Here is a 17,151-nt window from a genome sequence, read left to right on the forward strand (position 1 = left end):
CCCGTGTAAATATCATTATCGGCCTCTAGCTTAACGTACACAACAACCCTGTTCGAACAAACAACTCAAAACGGTCTGAATCCGGTTGGCTGCGGTGTAATCCCATTCGCATGTCCGAACGGAATAGGACTGACAGACGGCTGCACCCCAAGCCCAGAGCCCGTTGCCGATGCGGGGCCCTGCGTAAGCATAAGTCTCGATCCACCGAGGACAGGCGTATTGTCTTCTTCCTTTTGCTGGGAAGCTTCGCGGGCTTTGCGCTCCTCATTATCCTTCTTGAGCATCTCGATTGTGCGCACTTGCTGGCTGAGCAGGTTAATCATGTATGGCATGGAAAAGTCGTTGAGGTTGTAGCGCCAGGAGATTTCCATGACGACATCGGGACGGATTAGATCATAGCAGGCGTAAAGCATGCCAACGTAGCATTCTCGGCTGCCAATATCGACGAACTGGTGAGTGGGATTGGTTAGTATATTACAGTTAACGTCAGCAAAAAGAAAGCAGAGAGAAACACACGTATCGTAGCAACTCCTCGACAACATCGGTCTTGCCAGAAATAGCAGCAGTCTCAATAGCATCCTTGAAAAGCTTATCCTGCTTCGACAAGGAAATCGACTTCTCCCACCGCTTGTTCTTCCTGTAGATGCTAGCGGCAATCTGTCTGAAAAAGACCAGGTCATGCTTCTCAAGTCTCTGAGCAAGTTCGACAGGATCATAATTATCATAATTCTCAACCGAATCCCGCAATGTCTTATAGTCCTCCTCTTCAATCAACAAATCATTAATAGCATTGTTGACTGCTTTCTTGTTCTGTGGTTGCACGTTGAGCAAGAATGGTTTGATCAAGGGGATATTATCAGATTTCTCAAACATGCGCACGACGCGGTTGACATCAATGCGTGGCGTAAGGGCTTGGAGCAGATCCGTCAGCAGCAGAGGTTGTTCCTGCAGGTAAAAGTTCAGTGCGCGGTAGTAAATTTCCAGATTGGCGACCTTGACTATGATATCCTTGAAAGAATGGTGTTCCCAGGCATCTGCTGCACGCTCCATCATGGCGAGCGCAGCATTATCCCATTCATCATAGTGGCAGTACAAGAACACCAGCTCAGGCCATAGGTTTGCCTCCTCGCAGGCTCGGATCATCTTCGGGATGTTGATTCGCGTCCAGAAGAGTTTCAGATGTTCCATTACTCTGTCAGGATGGTACTTGGAAAGTGCAATACCCAGTTCCGTGAACATGCCCATGTGCGCTCGCTCCAGACCAAGCCCGGCTTCCAAGACAGCAATAAGCTCATCGAAATAACCATTGCGCTCGTATTGGCGAACCAAATCCTGCAATTCCTCCGCGTGGACGATGAGATTGAGACCGCAAATCTGAGCGAGGCGAAATTCCTTCTTAGACACGCAGGCCTCGCTGACTTGCTTCCAGACTTTGGCGTTGTTTGCTTTCCGCGCGCACTCGACAGCAGCCTGATATTCTTCCAGATGGACAAGGGTGGTTGCAAGTTTCGCCCAGTTGGAGATGCTGGTATAGAAGATCTTGGCAGCTTGGTGGAAACCTTCCTCGTATGCCTTGTCACCAGATGCTTCGACGTCTGCCACGTTAATACCGTGCAGGAAATCCTCGAGTTCACTTAGCTGATCCAGTCTAGCATAGGCAAAAGCCAAGGCAGTATCAACTGCTGGTTCCCGCAAGGTTTTCCGAGCCATTTTGAGAAACTCGACGAGATCCTCGTCCTTGCCGGCGTGAGTGGCTGTTTCGATGACTTCATTGTAATTCGATGGGTCACCTGCACGGATGTATGAAGCAATTGAATCAGAGACACGAAGACCATCCAACTGAGCCTTAGCAACCTTGCTCCAAACTTCAGGAAGTTCAACACGCTCCGCATATTCCTGTGCACGATCGATGCTAACGATGGAATCAACAAGGACATTAGTAGCAGCCAGATGACTATCAACCTTCTTGTAGATTTCAAAAGCCTCCTCATACAACCCTACAGAAATACACATAGTCGCAATTTCATCTGCATTGAACTCAGAAAGTTTATGGATGTAATCCATCAGACGACCCTTATCGGCTTTGGCAGCAGTAAGCATCAACAGATTTTGCAAACTGCTGTTATCGCTGAAAGGTGATGGCTCCAAAATGATCTTTTCCAAAAGCTCAATGAGTTCTCCAGGCAAATCAGCATCGAGGAAAGCCTTAACGGCAACGGACACCTTATCTGGCTCGGCAGACTCGGGCACAGCAGTGGCAATGACCTGGTCGACCAAAGAGCGGCGGTGGATGTTATTGACGTTAAGGACAAACGCCCAGATTTCAGGGTCAGCACGGTCCAAAAGGTATCGAGCTTGCGCTCGGTACATAGAGTTCTCGTTGGTGATATTAATAAGCTCAAGATCATTCTGACCCTTGCTATATGCAACATAGGCGAGGTTGGGATCGCGCTTCTCACAGTACTTTCCAACGGTAAGAGTATCGTAGAGATCGTTCTCCTTCAAAAACTTTTCTGGGTTGTTATTACTATCGATGTAAATCTTAGCGAGGGCATTGTAAACTGCCTGTTGCTGGTTGCCCATGGCAAGTGTATTCTCTAGGAATGGGAGAAGAATCTTAAGACGGTTTCGGGACTCAACCTCAGAAACAAGGTCATCGATGGGGATCGAGGCCGCGTCAACGCTAGCCAGAAGGTTTTTGATGACGCTCTCGTCGCAATCAACATCCAACAGACCGCCAACGACGGCTGGGGTTCTTGATGGATTCACCCGCTGAACGTAGACCTCGATGGACTTATATTGCTGGCTTTGGTAAAGATAGAGTACAAGGTCATGAATGAAGTTGAAACGGTCGCAGACGATGATTAAGGGCAACTGTTCCGTGAGGCGAGCTTCCTTCAAGAAATTCTTGACCTTCTCCGGGTTGTAGTAGTTGCTTTCCCGGCAGATACGCTCTACTTCAGTCAGCTGGTTCATCTTGGTCGCGGCCTCGATATATTTGAAATGAACATCAGGATCCTCGCTGAGATTTACAATACTGCCAAGGTAATAGTAAAGACCTTCAGCAGTTCGGTACTTCTCCAGGAGATTGATCAGGTTAGTTGGTCCCAGGAGATCCGAAAACTTCGTGGCAATCTGGACGACAGCTGACAGATTTTGACGAAGGTTAACCTTCAGCATTTCATTCATGCACTCCAAACACTGGTCAACTGATAGACGTCCGAAGTAGTTCATTAACCATTCAGGGTTCAATTTGTCAGTGCGGACGATATTTCTCATGATAATAGTAGGATCATCAGTATTCTCCAGCGCACGTTGGTAGAGTTGCGCATTTTCGCAAAGCTGCGATATCCTTCCCTTGTCATAGTGTGTAAACATCTCATTGCCAAGAATAGCGTCTGCCACCTGCGGAGCGTTGACAAGGTTCATCTCCAGCAATCTCGTTTGGAGATGGGCATGCTCAGGCTTGTTGTCTTTTAGGGCATCGAGAAGAAAAGCAGTGGCTTGCTGGATCATGTTCTGGGAGATGAACACGTCAACAACGCGATCCAAGTCAACAAGGGCACCATTTTCGTCGCTGGCAAGCTGTGCAGCGAACTCTGCACACTTCTCAGGGTTAACGCGCACGATATGTTGAAGAAGCTGGATGTAGTCTGGTTGGTAACCGGCTTGCTTCGAATAGGCCAAAATTTTGTCGAATTGACCGGTTTCGGCAAACCCAGCAACAACCTTATGTGGTACATTGGCCTTGAGGTAAATGTTCAGAGCAAGATTCATATCATGCGGGCGGACCATATCACCAAGCTCCTCTGAGCAACCAAGCTTGTTTTCGGCCATCCACTTCTCCAACAGATGCTTTCGACCTTGTTGCAGTACCGGTCTCACGAGTTCCACACTCTCATATTGATTCATCCCACCTTGATCAAGGAGCATTCCAAAGTATTGCAAGATAACAGACATGCCGGTTGAAGGCTGTGGAGCATTCTTGAGGATATTAATCGTTGCAGGGGTACGAAGGAACCCGCGGGGAGAATTGGCAGCGACTTTGGCAGCTTCTGTATACTGTCCCTGTGCTACCAACGTGTCAAATTGTCTCTTAAGGAGGTCGTCGGCGCCAGGAAGTCCCCCCTTCGAGGCGAGTCTCACAGCAAGCCCCGGATTGTTCAACTTTTCTAGGATGTACGGGATTATCTTATTTTCATCGACACTAACGGCAAGAACTTGTCCATGACGGTTGACACCCACGAGACCGGCCGAATCCGAATCGGGAACTGTGACGAATATCGGCTTAGAAGAAATTCTGCTCAGGAACAGACAGTTGCCGGTTTCCAGGTCGTAGAGATGAATGAATCCAAACTTGGTCACGATGTATGCAATATCATATCTTTTAGAAACCTGAATCGCAGTGGGGAAATCTAGTACGGCTTCCGGCGGAAAGAAGAGGTCCACAGCTTTCTTGGAAAATTTCTTGCTAGGATTCTGATTGTCAATTTCCACAATGTGTAATTTCGCACCAATCGCAGATCGAACGGCGAATGTGAAAATCTTTGTCTCCATTGGATTCCCTTCGACTCGAATGGTGCCGAAGGCAGCAGCCTGTCCTTCGATTACCTGAGAATTCTGGTGCGTACGGGAATATAGCTGAATCTTCCCAGTAATGGAATTGTCTTCTTTTCTTTGGATGGCAACAAGTGCCGACCAGTTCTGGTCCTCTGTTGTTCGGTAGTGGGTGATTTGCCATTTCTAGACGAACAAAGGGAAGATGGTGATCAGAATAACCAAGCACACTACATTTTGTAGAATAAAAAAATAAACTTACCTTGCTTTCATCGAATTCACCGTCTTTCTTAATTGGCTCCCTCAAAGTAGACGCTTCAATAGGCTGGCTCTTTTCCTCGAAGACGTCCCAGTGGTAGATGCGGTCTCCGGTCACTAGGGCAAGAGTTCGTTCACTAATCCATTTCCAGAACAGAATCTCACGCCTAAATATGACGTCCTTGATGACCTGTTCGTTCTGGAGGTTGATAACCCGAAGATTTCCAGTTGCCAGCCTGACGGCGATGACATGTTTATTCCAGTGCATAATGGCATTGTCGCCCGGGATCGAACGACGGTTGACTTCAGCTGGATTGTGGGGGTTAACAACGACGATTTGTTGTTGATTGCCGGTCTGTTGCCGTACACAGACGAAGTGATCGGACTCTAGGGTCTGTTTGTTTCCCGTGAGAAGTTAGATTTATCGGTTCCACGACGCAAACAGATGTTGGAGAGCAAGATGCAAGGAAGTGGGAAAAGCATTAAATTACTTACGCATGAATCAGAACCAATTGCATTCTCCTAGATAAAGAGCAAATGCATTATTAGTACACAATCCATTTGCAAATAGGTTGCCAATTCGGTTGCTATTTATGTGCAGTTCCAAATTGGCCCGTGGACGGAGATAAGGCAGAACAATAATAATATCAATCTTCCTGTGGCTGGCAAACATACCAAAACGCCGATGGATTGCAACTGCATTCATTTGGAAGCAAAGTCAGCCTTGAATAATTCATAGAACGGATTCTCGAGTCCCAGTGTCCCATGGAGCAGGGAAACGAAGATCTACATACCTGTAAAAGTTCCGTGAACTTGATGGGGATGTCTGTGGGATTGGCCATGATTGCGAAAAGGGCCGTAGGATGACGACCTCATACACACACACCCTAACAACAAAACGCCAGCGCCAGAAACAGAGGTCACACGGAATGGAAACAGAAAAGATGCGACCAGAGCCAAAAAAGGAGAGATGGAGATAAGGAGATAAGGAATTGCCGGTGGAGAGGGAGATGGCGTAATGCCCTGATCTAAGGTAGGTATGGCGGATTAGAGGACGTTGCTGATGGAGGTTTGTTGACGGAGAGCTGCGGTCGTTGAGTAAGTCTGGGAAATAACCAGGAGATGAAGTTTCAAGATGCTGTCGTGGCCTGGCGGCTGAGTCACGTGGCTGCCCCCATAGTTGGAAACAAACCCCCGGATATTTCCTTGTGCACTGTTAGCCTCTCATATTGATGATATATATGCACATCTACATTCTCTAAGACCGATTCCCATTTTCACTATCCCTTAAGGCAATGACTTTAATTCTTCATCATATCAAACCATGTATCCCCTAAAGAAATCGAAGAAAACATACACACACACACACACACAAAAAAAAAAAAAAACCCCCAAAACCCAAAACCCTGCAATCAGAGAAGATGGAAAATTAGCCCGTAGTAAGAATGCAAACACAGAAAACAGATAAAACATGAATGATCTCCATCTCTCTGTACGGAGTACGGCACTGTAGATACCTGTTCATCCTTCCCTCCAGCTTCCCGAGACAATGCAGGAAAAGGGAAAAGCCCAAAATAAAACTATCCATTTATTCGTCACCTTCGTCCGTCCCGTCTACCCATTTCACCCTGATCAAGGTAAATTTAAAATCTCAAACCTCATCAGAATTTGGTTGTACGCCGTAGCAATGCCAGGATTGAAAATCACATATATTAATATAAACATATTTCAAAATATCCCTATCAACTCCCGAGACACAAATATCAATACCTTTATACCGTTAGTGTCACAAAGCCGGAGATATGATATAGTACGGTACGAGCATAACATCTGCTAACCTCCGCTCCTCCCAATGCCAAGAACTTTCTGCTCCGTCCTTGGAAGTCAGCCAAAACCTCCCCCTTTTCATTCCGCCTCCACCCACGTATCGCTTTCTCACATCAGTTCCTCATACAAAGGTTGTAGAAAAAATTGTTGAAATTGTTGCCCTTTCCCATCTATCTATCTATACCCATAGCGTTGAACCGTCGTACTTTTTAACACATTGAAAATCCCTATCAGCTATTCCTGGTTATATATACCTAGGGTAGTAGGTTCCTAGGTAGGCAGAAGCTCTCCTCTCCTCCATTGACTTTGCGATCACCGCTATTTCTAATTCATGTATCTCCAATACACAAATAAATATGAAAAATGGAATCATAGGAAGGAAATAAACACCCGAGCCTCCCCAATCTCATCCGCCACCAACCAAATCAATGGTGAAACAACCTAATCCCCTGCTCCACAAACACAATTCCCAATTTCTCCGCCGTTTCAAACACAGGCACATCATTCTGACTCCCAGTAGGAGCAGCGATATACTTGGCACCCGAACGCGCAGCGCGGAACACATTATCCGTAAAGGGGAACTAAAAAAAAAAAAAAAAAAAGGGGTACTGCCGTTAGCAAATCAAATCAACCAAAACAGGGCATGGAATCCAATCATCAACCTACAAAAGCATCCGAAGAAACCGCCACCTCCCCCAACTGCGCCAACCACTTCTCCCTCTCCTCTGCCGTAAAAGGCGCCGGCACCCTCCCTTCCTCAAATACCTTCTCAAACTCTACCCTCTCCACCCCATCCCTCGGCACCTGCCCCGAACACAACAAATCAATCGCATTACTCTTCTCCGGCCTCTTCGTGTTAGCCTTCCATCTCAAATTCAGTGCTCGCTCATGAAATCGCATCCACCAATTATCAGCCTTATCCCCCGCCAACCGTGTGCAGTGGATCCGACTCTGCTGTCCAGCCCCCAACCCGATAACCTGCCCATTCAAAGCATAGCAAACAGAGTTGGACTGTGTGTATTTCAGCGCGATGGTGGCGACGGTGAGATCACGCTGGGCGCTTGCAGGGAGTTCTGTGATGGATTTCGGGGTTATTATTTTGTTGAAGGATTCGTGGGGTTTGATGAGGATGTCGTTGTGACGTTGGGAGAGCTGGATGCCGTAGACTGTGCGTGTTTCTTCGGTGGGCGGGTTGTAAGTTTCGTCCATTTGGAGGACGAGGTATTTTCCACCTTTTTTCTTGGAGAGGAGCGCGATGGCATCGGGACAGTAACCTGGCGCGATGACGCCGTCGGACACTTCGCGCGAGATGATTTTTGCAGTGGGCACATCGACAATATCTGATAGTGCGATCAAGTCGCCGAAGCTGGACATGCGGTCTGCACCTCTGGCACGGGCGTATGCCTGTGCGAGTCCCGACTCATCGATGCCAGCGATATCATCAACCATGTAGACTTTTTTCTCCTTCTCATTTAACGGGACGCCAATGGCGGCGCCAGCGGGAGAAACGTGCTTGAAGCTCGCTGCGGCTGGGTAGCCCAGGGCCTGCTTGAGCTCCTTAACGAGTGGCCAGGCATTCAGGGAGTCGAGAAGGTTGATGTACCCTGGCGCCCCACACAGGACTTTGAAGGGGAGTTTGGATTGCCTGGTAAATGCGCACGCGGGTTTCTGGTGTGGATTTGCGCCATAACGGAGGGGGATGTACTGCGTATCAGTAGCGTACTTCTTCCGGAAGAAGTCCGAGATCGCCTCGTCGTAGTCAGCTGTATGCTCAAAGGCCTTGAGAGCATATAGTTTCCTCTTTTTCTCAGAGACATCGCCCGCTTCAAGTTCCTGCAGAAATTCTGGGTAATCTTTGGGATCGCTGAGGATGGTGACCCGGCAGTGGTTCTTCGCCGCAGCGCGCAGCAGAGTAACGCCGCCAATATCTATCTCCTCGACGGCTTCTTCGATGGTGACATTAACCTGAGCCACTGTTTGTTTGAAAGGGTACAGGTTGCAAACGATGTAGTCAACCTTGGCGATCTTCTGGGCTGCCAGATCTTGTTCATCGGATTCGATGTTCCGCGCAAGAATTCCACCGTGCACGGCGGGGTGCAAGGTTTTGACGCGGCCACCCAACATTTCAGGCGCATGTGTGATCGCCGATACATCTCTAGGTTTGCAATGATTAGTTTCATGCTTTCAACATACGTGTGTGTGTATATATATATAGAAATTGATACACTCACTCAACAGGGAACCCAGCCTCCCTAATCAACTTCGCCGTTCCGCCAGACGCAAGCAACCGTACATTGTGCTTGACGAGGCCCTTGGCTAAGTCTAGCAGGCCAGTTTTATCGTAGACAGACAGAATCGCTGCAGATATCACCCGTGAATTAGTTACACAACGAATATAGAAGTGTATACAAAGCAGTTGAAGGTGGCAATGTGTCTAGATACGCACCTGACTTCTGCGCCATTTTCTCAAAAAAGTACCTGAGAGCAGGTCTGTCGAACTCTTTAGCGTTGAGGGATTTCTTCAGCGCCTGTGCTAGGGTCATGTCATCAGCCATCATTTCACTCTTTCCCCCCCTTTGCTTTGAAGATATTATAAGATTGAAAATTTGAATAAAAATTATCCTGATTGACGGAAGGAAAAGATAAGGAAAGATAGGTTGGAAAAGCATCAGAAACAACGGCAACGACAAACAGCTACAACATCCCCCCGGCCGTCGCTGAATAAATGAATGCGGTGGGGTATGTCTCTGACAACAAACCCTCATCCAACCCTCAAGTCGAGGAAACGATCAAACAATGGTTTGCAGCGGTGTAGGAAAGAGGGGCAGTTGAGCATCGATGGAACCGGGTACAGTTTTTTTAACTCACCAGGAAAGGGAATCGATGAACTGAATATCTTAGGTACTCTTCTATCAACAGTGTAAGGTAACTTCAATGTCCAATTGCAATATCAGAGGCGTCTTCGAAAATAGAAATCCATTCAGCAATATCCTTTTTCTCTTCCTTTTCTTGGGAGTGCAGCGTTTGTTTCTGCTCCTTAAAAGAGCTTGTCCCTTTTTCCTATCCCACTTAGTTTATTTTCTTCCCAGGGCCGCAATCTTACGTAATTATCTCCCCTCTTCACATCCAAACCAAACAAACAAGCCAAACAAAGCAAAGTCACAGATAACTACACTGTCACATGACCTCCACCTCCTTTGTGTGCAAAAGAAAATTTACCTGCTTCTTTTTCCCTTCTCTTTATTTATTTCCCCTTTTCTTTCACATGAACAACGCAATTAAAAAAACCAACATTCTACATAAAAGCGTTCCTACAAAGGCTTCTCTGAATGCCCATGAGGTATGGAAATCGTCTATTAGAATGGAGAATGATGCCCTTTTCTTTTCTTTTCTTTTTTTTTTTTTTTTAAAAAGAAAAAGAAGGATGGCGTCGGTCTTGGGTGCAGTGTTACTCGGCCCTCTTTTTCGTTTTTCGGAAGAGGTTTGTGGGTGGGATTGCAATGACCGGCGGGACATGACTATTCCGACTGTTTGACTAGGAATTGTTTGTTGGGAATGAGGGGCGGGAAGGCGGATGGATTGGAATGGCGCTGGCTGTCCTTGGTTATGTATCGGGCTGTGTTGAGGATAAATCATTTATGGTTTGGCAGACTGGCCGGGTCGAGGTCAAACGGCTCCCGATACAAATCTATGGGCATAGAGATATCGTTGAATAGAACTTCCAGAGGGCAAATCGGTTAAATATTACATTCATCCCCCAGAATCGAGGTCGAACTTCTAATATATATAAGTATGTCCCGCCTCCATTCCCGAAAAGCATATTCCCTGCCATTAAAAAATAGTTGAATCCGTGTAATAACCCATTCTCCCATCCACATTACTCAAGTAACAAGCCCCCAATATGAACGACCTTCTCATACCTTCCATCTCTCCATCCGAAGCGAACAATGATACTGTAGATATATGGTATGCAAACAAATAAACATTACTTCCACGTCTTGCATTACCACTCAACCCCCCCAACCAACCGCCAACCTCCTTCCAATATTCCCAAAACAAACACAGCTGCAGAACAGAACACTGGCAATCCACGTACCCACGGCAATACTCTCTTGTGACGCAACTTGCATCCCACTAGCTCCAACCGGAACACCTGGCGCTGGCACAACATCGGAATTAATCCCCAACAATGCCACCATGCCTACTAATCCCACAGCGGTGGAGAGCATGAAGCCTGGCTTTGAGCGGTCGATGAGGTACCAGAGGAACGGGTTGACGAGGGCGAGGGTTAGGGAGACTTGGAGGGTTGATTGCCAGGGGAGTTTGCGCTGTTCTTGTTAGCTAGAGTAGAGGTTGTAGAGGGTTGTAGAAGGGGGAAGAAGTGAATAGGGTATATATAGGAATGGAATGGAATGGAACGGAACGAAGAACTTACAATGGCAAACGCAATCCCCACAAACGCACCAGTACTCCTCACAACAGAATTCCAATCAGCCACCTTCAGCTGCTTATCATCATCCCCTTGTGCATTCAAGTTGCCATTGTCACTTTCCTTCAGAATCCCACCCCCGCACTCACCCCCGACAAACTCCTCCCAAACCCCATCAAACCACGGCAACAACCCGCCCAACGCAACCCCCGCCAACCCCCAGAACACCATATAAACCCACGACCCATGGTCGGTGATATTCTCCATCCGCATAGGCGTTAGACGATGGTTATCATGCAAATGCATAATGAGCGTCCCATACGCGACGCCGAAGGCGAAGAGGAGGACGGCGCGGAGTAGGAGGGGTAGGTAAAGTGATCGAAAGCCATGGCGTCGGGGGACATGCAGCGCAGGTCGTTGGTGGGCATGAGACGAGGAAGTGCGGGAATGAGTGCCAGTAATGCCGTTAGTTCCATTCCCGAGCTTCGAGGAGGTTGCGGCGGCGGATGAGGCGGCCGGGCTGCGTGGGGAGCTTGGCGTCTGCGCACCTGTGCCCCATGGCGTGGCGGAGGTGGCTGAGAGGGATATGTCGTCACGGAGGGGGCCGTCGGAGAATGCCGTGGGGGAGTAGATTCCTAGGAGGGTCGAGGAGGTGAGGTTTAGGATTGAGTGGGTGCGGCTGGGGGCGGTGAGCAAGTCTTTGGAGGAGGTTTCAGGGTTGTCGAGGGTGGGGTTGTTTGAGTATGAAGGTTGGATGCATTCTTCTGTAATCGGAGTAGCGGGTTCAGAGGACTCGGAGGTGGGTAGTTCGAAAGGTTTCCGGGTACGGGAGCGTAGGGGACGAGGTTCGGGGTCCATTTCTTTTGTTTTTGGTCTTGGAGGTTAGGATATTGGGTTCAGTTGGGTTGGGTTTTTTTCGGGTTCTTGGGGTGTGGAAATTCACATATAGAGCACATGGGACACGAGGATTTAAGCTGCACAGCGGCTTTGGTGGTGGTTGGGGGGGGGGGGGGGGGGGGGAAGAGGGTTTGAGTTAAGATAAGAGAGAGCCTGTGGAATAAGATGCGAGCAGCCACCAGCTAGAGAGCACTGGGCAGTTATCGCGTGGGATAAGCAATTCAGAAGCAGGACTGGCGGCTGTTGAGAGGGTCAGCCAGAGGAGATGGGCTGTTCTGCAGCCGCTGGATACCTCCACAAGAAAGGCTGTAGCAAGGTGGATGCTATGATTTGTTGATGTTGTTGTTGCTGTTGTGCAATTCAAGGCCGAGTTACGTCCTTTTTTTTTTATTTCTGTTGATTACTTTGGCTTGTCACATGCCGAAGAACAGGCAAGACTCCGGCTTAGTCATCTTCCTGACCAGCTGCGATGCAGGCAGACGCTGTGATATCTCTTCATGTGGTTGGTGTGATGTCGATTTCCAAGCAATTGCCCCCGTACCCGTTCTGGTCCCCCCACTTTCATGGCGGTTTATAGGATGGCACGGATGCAGAAACTGTGAGAGGATAGTCACCGTGGAGAGATCTTCTACCCCCGTATCAGGAGTGTGGGGAATGCGGACTGGACCCGTGTTTTCGAGGATTTTTGCACACGTAAAACCCGCGCTATTTGGGTTAAAGAATCTTGGATTGGATTGGACCTGGGAACTGGAATTTTCGAATTCGAATTCTTAAATCAAAACTCCGATTGTTAATTGCAGAGTAATTATAACATTGAATTTTCCCATAGCTTTATTGGCTATCATTATTGTTAACTTGTATTTTGCTTGCTTTTGGTTGGAGAAGAGAAAAATAGGAGATATTATAAGGACAGGTAAGATGGGGAAAAACGAACAAAAATTGAAGGGGGGTGGAATACAAGAAGAGAAGCGCTGAGAACCATGTCAACCGAAATCTAAATCAATCAATTAATATCAACGTAGATATAACAAAACATAAACAAGGTGGAAGAACAGAGGAATACGTAAGTAGGACCCGCTTATCCTTTCAACTTCTTTTAAGAAACAAAGGAAAAAGGTTGGGGGAGGACAGACAGATAAAAACCTCAAGAGAGAAAAAAGAAAAGAAAATGAAAAGGAAGCATAGTCCCTAACTTGTTGGAAAACACAAAGACACAAAATTACAACAGGAGAGAAAATATATATATATATAAAAGAGATTTAGTTACCATTGACCAAATCAATCAGCCGTAATCTGATCCTCAATCGCCCTCCCCTTCCCCCTCCCCCTCCATCTCCGAACTCTCCCCCTCCACATCATCAACAGATCCTCCCTCCTCCTCCTCCTCCTCCTCCTCCTCCTCCTCCTCCTCCTCCTCCTCTTCTCCTTCCTCCTCGCCCTCCTCCTCTTCATCAACCTCCTCCACCAAATCCATCTCATCTCCTTGTCCTAGAAAGCTAGACCCCTCAACATCACTATCACGACACGAATCCATCATGACAGCGCTGGAATAGCGTGGCTTGGGAGGCAGGGACTCCTCGCCCGCTACAACCGATGACGGCGGCGGGAGCGGTGGTGCTGGTGCTGGTGCATCGCAGTGTAATATCTTCTGATGGTGTTGGTGGAGAGGATGATGCGAGCGTGAGCGAGAGGCCGAAGGTGAGGATTGGCTGATGGTGTCAGAGTCCGGTTCCGTATCTAGATCCATTGTCGTGTGGTGTGCGTGTTCATCGGGTTCGGGTTCAGCGTCAGCTTCCGGGGTAGAAGCACGAGCCCGCTGACAATTACGATCATTATCACTATCGTCATCATCTTGATCACGCCGTTTCCGTTTCCGCTGGCGGCGTGGTGCCTGCACCGGCACCTGCGCCTGCGTTTCCTCCCCGCTCGCCTCGCCCAACAATTCCTTATCAATGTCATCTAGCGCACCATCTCCCTCGCCGCTAACATGACTGGCATCATCAGTGCCAGTCGGCACAGCTAACTGCTCAGAAGCAGAGGCAGCGACAGCAACGTCACCATCACCACCCTTCTCACCCTTCACCGCTTCTGTCGCAGTTGCATCAGCCTCACCATCCCCAGCAGCTGCACTACTACCAGCACCACCGGTGGATGCAGCACCCGCACGCCCCTTCCCAGTCGATGCCCGCGGCTTCCTCGCTCCCCCAGACCCACTCTGCCGGCTCCGAGTACTAGTTCCCGGCCGTGGGCGCGGTTTCTTCTCCGGTTCCCCCGTCACTGCACCCGCAACTTCGTCAACAGGTTCTGCAGCCTTTGGCTTCCGCTTTGAGCGGGCTTTGGGTTTGGTAGAGGGACGGGAGGGTGTGACGACGACATCGCCACCAGCCCGATGAGGTTCATGCGTCCCATTGACAAACATGATGGTATCATTCCCCTCCTCCCCGTCCCCACCAGCAGCAGCAGCCTCAGCAGCAACCCTCTCCTCCTCCGCAAACCGCTCCCTCTCCCTGTCTCTCTCCCTTTCTCTTTCCTCTTTCCTCCTCCGATCCTCAACCACACACTCCCAATCCCACCTCCTCAACCTCCTCCCCGCCCTCTTCACAACAGCCATATAAAACCCCGCCGCCTCCCCATAATCCTCCTCATCTGCCGGATGTGGACATATCCCCCCCCTTCCCCACGAGTTCTCCTCGTCCTCCGTATCATAGTCCTCCGGCAAACTCGCCAGTAATCTCCCCACACGCACGAAGGGGATCTCATTCTCCCTTCGTTGCCGGAGTTCCTTGAGCGCCTCCGTCCGCCGCTGGTCGAGAAGGTAATCCACGCGTTGTTTCCGGTTCTGCTCGACGGCGAGTTGGTGCTGGGTCAGTGGGCGGGGACGGCGGCTACTGCCACCTCCGCCGCCGGTGGCGTGTGCGCTTTGTTGTGGTTGTAGAAGGTGCGCAGTGCGAGAGCTCGAGCTGGCACTGGCGCCTGTGCTAAATTGGTTGAAGACTGGATGGGCGGAACCTGGGGGCGCAGGGGAGGCGGTATCTGGTGTCTGATCCATGCGTGTCTTTAGCACGAGTCGGCGTGGTTGGGATGTTCGGACTGATGAGCGGTTTGTGGAGGATTCACGTTTTGTGCGGCGACCAGGGCGCCAGCGTGCAGAGAGGTCTATGTCGTCGTCTGGGTTGTAATCTGCAGCGGAGCGGCCGATCATGCTTTGGCGTTCTCCAGTTCCTAGCTCAGAGGCTAAGTCGTCGCTTCCGTAATCGACTGCGGCGACTGGAGCGTTGAGAATTAGCATAATGTCAAGGATGACAAGAAGGTTAGAATATCGAAGCTCATAGCTCACCTTTCTTGGGTCTCTTGCCTGACCTGAAACTAGTCTCCTCTTCTTCCAGAATCCCTATGAAACAGAAAATTCAGCTCAGTCCTAAATGGCACAAAACATTAACTTGAATAGAAATTGGGAAAGAGAAACCCACTCTTTCTCTCTCGCTGTTTCTCTTCCCCATACTGGATCTCCTCTGCAGTGTCCACATTCTCTGCATCCGCCTCAGTCTCCGTCAGCGGCTCAAACGCCGGTACCTTAATGGGCAACCCATCCGTTCCTTCACCCACCAAACCCGGCCCGAACGGATTATTCAACGCGTCCTGCGCCGAAAAGTCGCTCTCGAGATAATACCACATCAGCCAGAGGAAGGCCCTGGCACGACTTTTGCTGCTCAAACTGGAGCGCATGACTAGGTCAAAGAAGTCACGGGGAGGGAAGAAGTGGAGTTCGGAGATGCGGGGGGCATATTGGGATAGAACGAAGATAAGGTTTACGGGGTTCGTGCGGGGAATGGGGGACTTTTTTATTTTTTCGATGGTGTTGGGTTGATCTGTATCTTCAGAAGCACCTTTAAGAATAGATTTTAGGCGAGGGGCGTCTTGGAGCTGCTTGTAGGCGTTTGGGTCCTGGTGGGCTTGGAGGGAGGGGATGGAGTGGTAAGTCCGTAGCTGGGCACGCATTTCTGGGAAGACTTTTTGGTAACATTCAACAGTGAGTAATGTGAAATGCGATCGTCGTTATTATATGGAATGGGGTCATCCTCACAATTAAGAGTGGTATTCATCCTCCCAAAATTAACCAGCAAACACACCATGGCCATACTAATTGCAGCTGCCTTATCGTTCTGCAACTTATCCTTCAAAATCTTGCTGGTCTTGCTGCTCTTCGCCATGGCATCGATGTAGATATCTGCAAAATCCAACCCCTTCGCACCATCTGACAAGCGCGTAAACACGGGCGTCTTATCCTCAAAGACCAGCTTCAGAAACTCGTACTGGATATCCTTCCGCCATAGCGGGATGCCATCTTCCTTCTTCAGATGGCGAATCTTGTTGCCCGAGTACACGGAGCCGATGGTACCATTTGCCTGTCGCCGTGTCCCTACCGTTGCACTGACAGTTGACGAGTGGAAGCTGGTACTGTTATTACCATTATTATCTCCAGCTGATGGATCTGGGTCATCGAACAAGCGGCGGGACTGTGGTTGTGACTGTGACTGTGACTGTGATTGTGACTGTGACTGTGACTGCGATTGCGATTGCGATTGCGATTGCGACTGCGACTGCGAGACACCGTCTTGGGATCGTTTGACATCTTCTTTATCATCACCTTTACCTCCTTCATTTCCTCCTGTTTCGCTATCGCCATCACCATCGCCATCACCATCACCATTGCCATTCCCTCCCCTATCTGGTGGCGGGGAAGATTTGGGCGGCCAGTCCTCCCAGGACCCGGACTCGGTCCAGAAACCCTGGACGGGATGATCGGGGTCGTCGAGGTAGCTGCGCTGGCGGCCTCCCTTTGTGCCCGGCTCTGGTTCCAGCAGACGTTTCACACTTTGTCGAGGGAGCGGGTAGCGGTTTGCGGGTAAGGGAAAGTCCTTGCGGGATCCCGCAAAGTAACCGCCATCAGGGGCGTCGAGGTGGTCCTCGTTTTCGGGCTCGAAGGCGCCGGAGGGCTCGTTGGGGGCTGAGGAGGGGGTAGCAGCCATGGCTTTGTCGGGGTCATTGGGGTTTGAGGAGGATTGGTCTTGCGTTCGTTGCGTTTGTTGCGTTTGTTGGGTGGTGGTGGTGGTGGTGGAGGCGGTAGAAGGGTCAGGTCGAGGGGAGATATTGCCGGAGACGGAGATTACGGTACTCGCCAT

General features: G+C 49.4%; 4 protein-coding genes across 4 annotated transcripts; all 4 read right to left on the minus strand.

Annotated features, from left to right (window-relative positions):
- Nucleotides 1-65: 65 nt before the first annotated feature.
- On the minus strand, nt 66-5,657 carry PAAG_00730 (clathrin heavy chain 1; the record flags this gene model as incomplete). The annotated part of the gene is made up of 6 exons (XM_015844118.1): nt 66-449; nt 517-4,743; nt 4,820-5,209; nt 5,311-5,337; nt 5,491-5,511; nt 5,610-5,657. 6 exons carry the CDS (start codon nt 5,655-5,657, stop codon nt 66-68), a joined length of 5,097 nt encoding a protein of 1,698 aa, XP_015700899.1.
- Nucleotides 5,658-7,067: 1,410 nt separating this feature from the next.
- PAAG_00731 (bifunctional purine biosynthesis protein ADE17) lies at nt 7,068-9,197 on the minus strand (the record flags this gene model as incomplete). Its single annotated transcript, XM_015844119.1, has 4 exons — nt 7,068-7,223; nt 7,309-8,797; nt 8,874-9,000; nt 9,089-9,197. 4 exons carry the CDS (start codon nt 9,195-9,197, stop codon nt 7,068-7,070), a joined length of 1,881 nt encoding a protein of 626 aa, XP_015700900.1.
- Nucleotides 9,198-10,652: 1,455 nt separating this feature from the next.
- PAAG_00732 (INSIG domain-containing protein) lies at nt 10,653-11,929 on the minus strand (the record flags this gene model as incomplete). The annotated part of the gene is made up of 2 exons (XM_002796827.2): nt 10,653-10,970; nt 11,078-11,929. The coding sequence occupies 2 exons, from the start codon at nt 11,927-11,929 to the stop codon at nt 10,653-10,655; spliced, it is 1,170 nt and encodes a 389-aa protein (XP_002796873.1).
- A 1,339-nt stretch (nt 11,930-13,268) lies between these two features.
- Nucleotides 13,269-17,151, minus strand: PAAG_00733 (hypothetical protein; the record flags this gene model as incomplete). Its single annotated transcript, XM_002796828.1, has 4 exons — nt 13,269-15,235; nt 15,306-15,359; nt 15,439-15,978; nt 16,053-17,151. The coding sequence occupies 4 exons, from the start codon at nt 17,149-17,151 to the stop codon at nt 13,269-13,271; spliced, it is 3,660 nt and encodes a 1,219-aa protein (XP_002796874.1).

This window comes from Paracoccidioides lutzii (genome assembly GCF_000150705.2).
Source record: "Paracoccidioides lutzii Pb01 unplaced genomic scaffold supercont2.2, whole genome shotgun sequence".
NCBI lineage: Eukaryota > Fungi > Ascomycota > Eurotiomycetes > Onygenales > Ajellomycetaceae > Paracoccidioides > Paracoccidioides lutzii.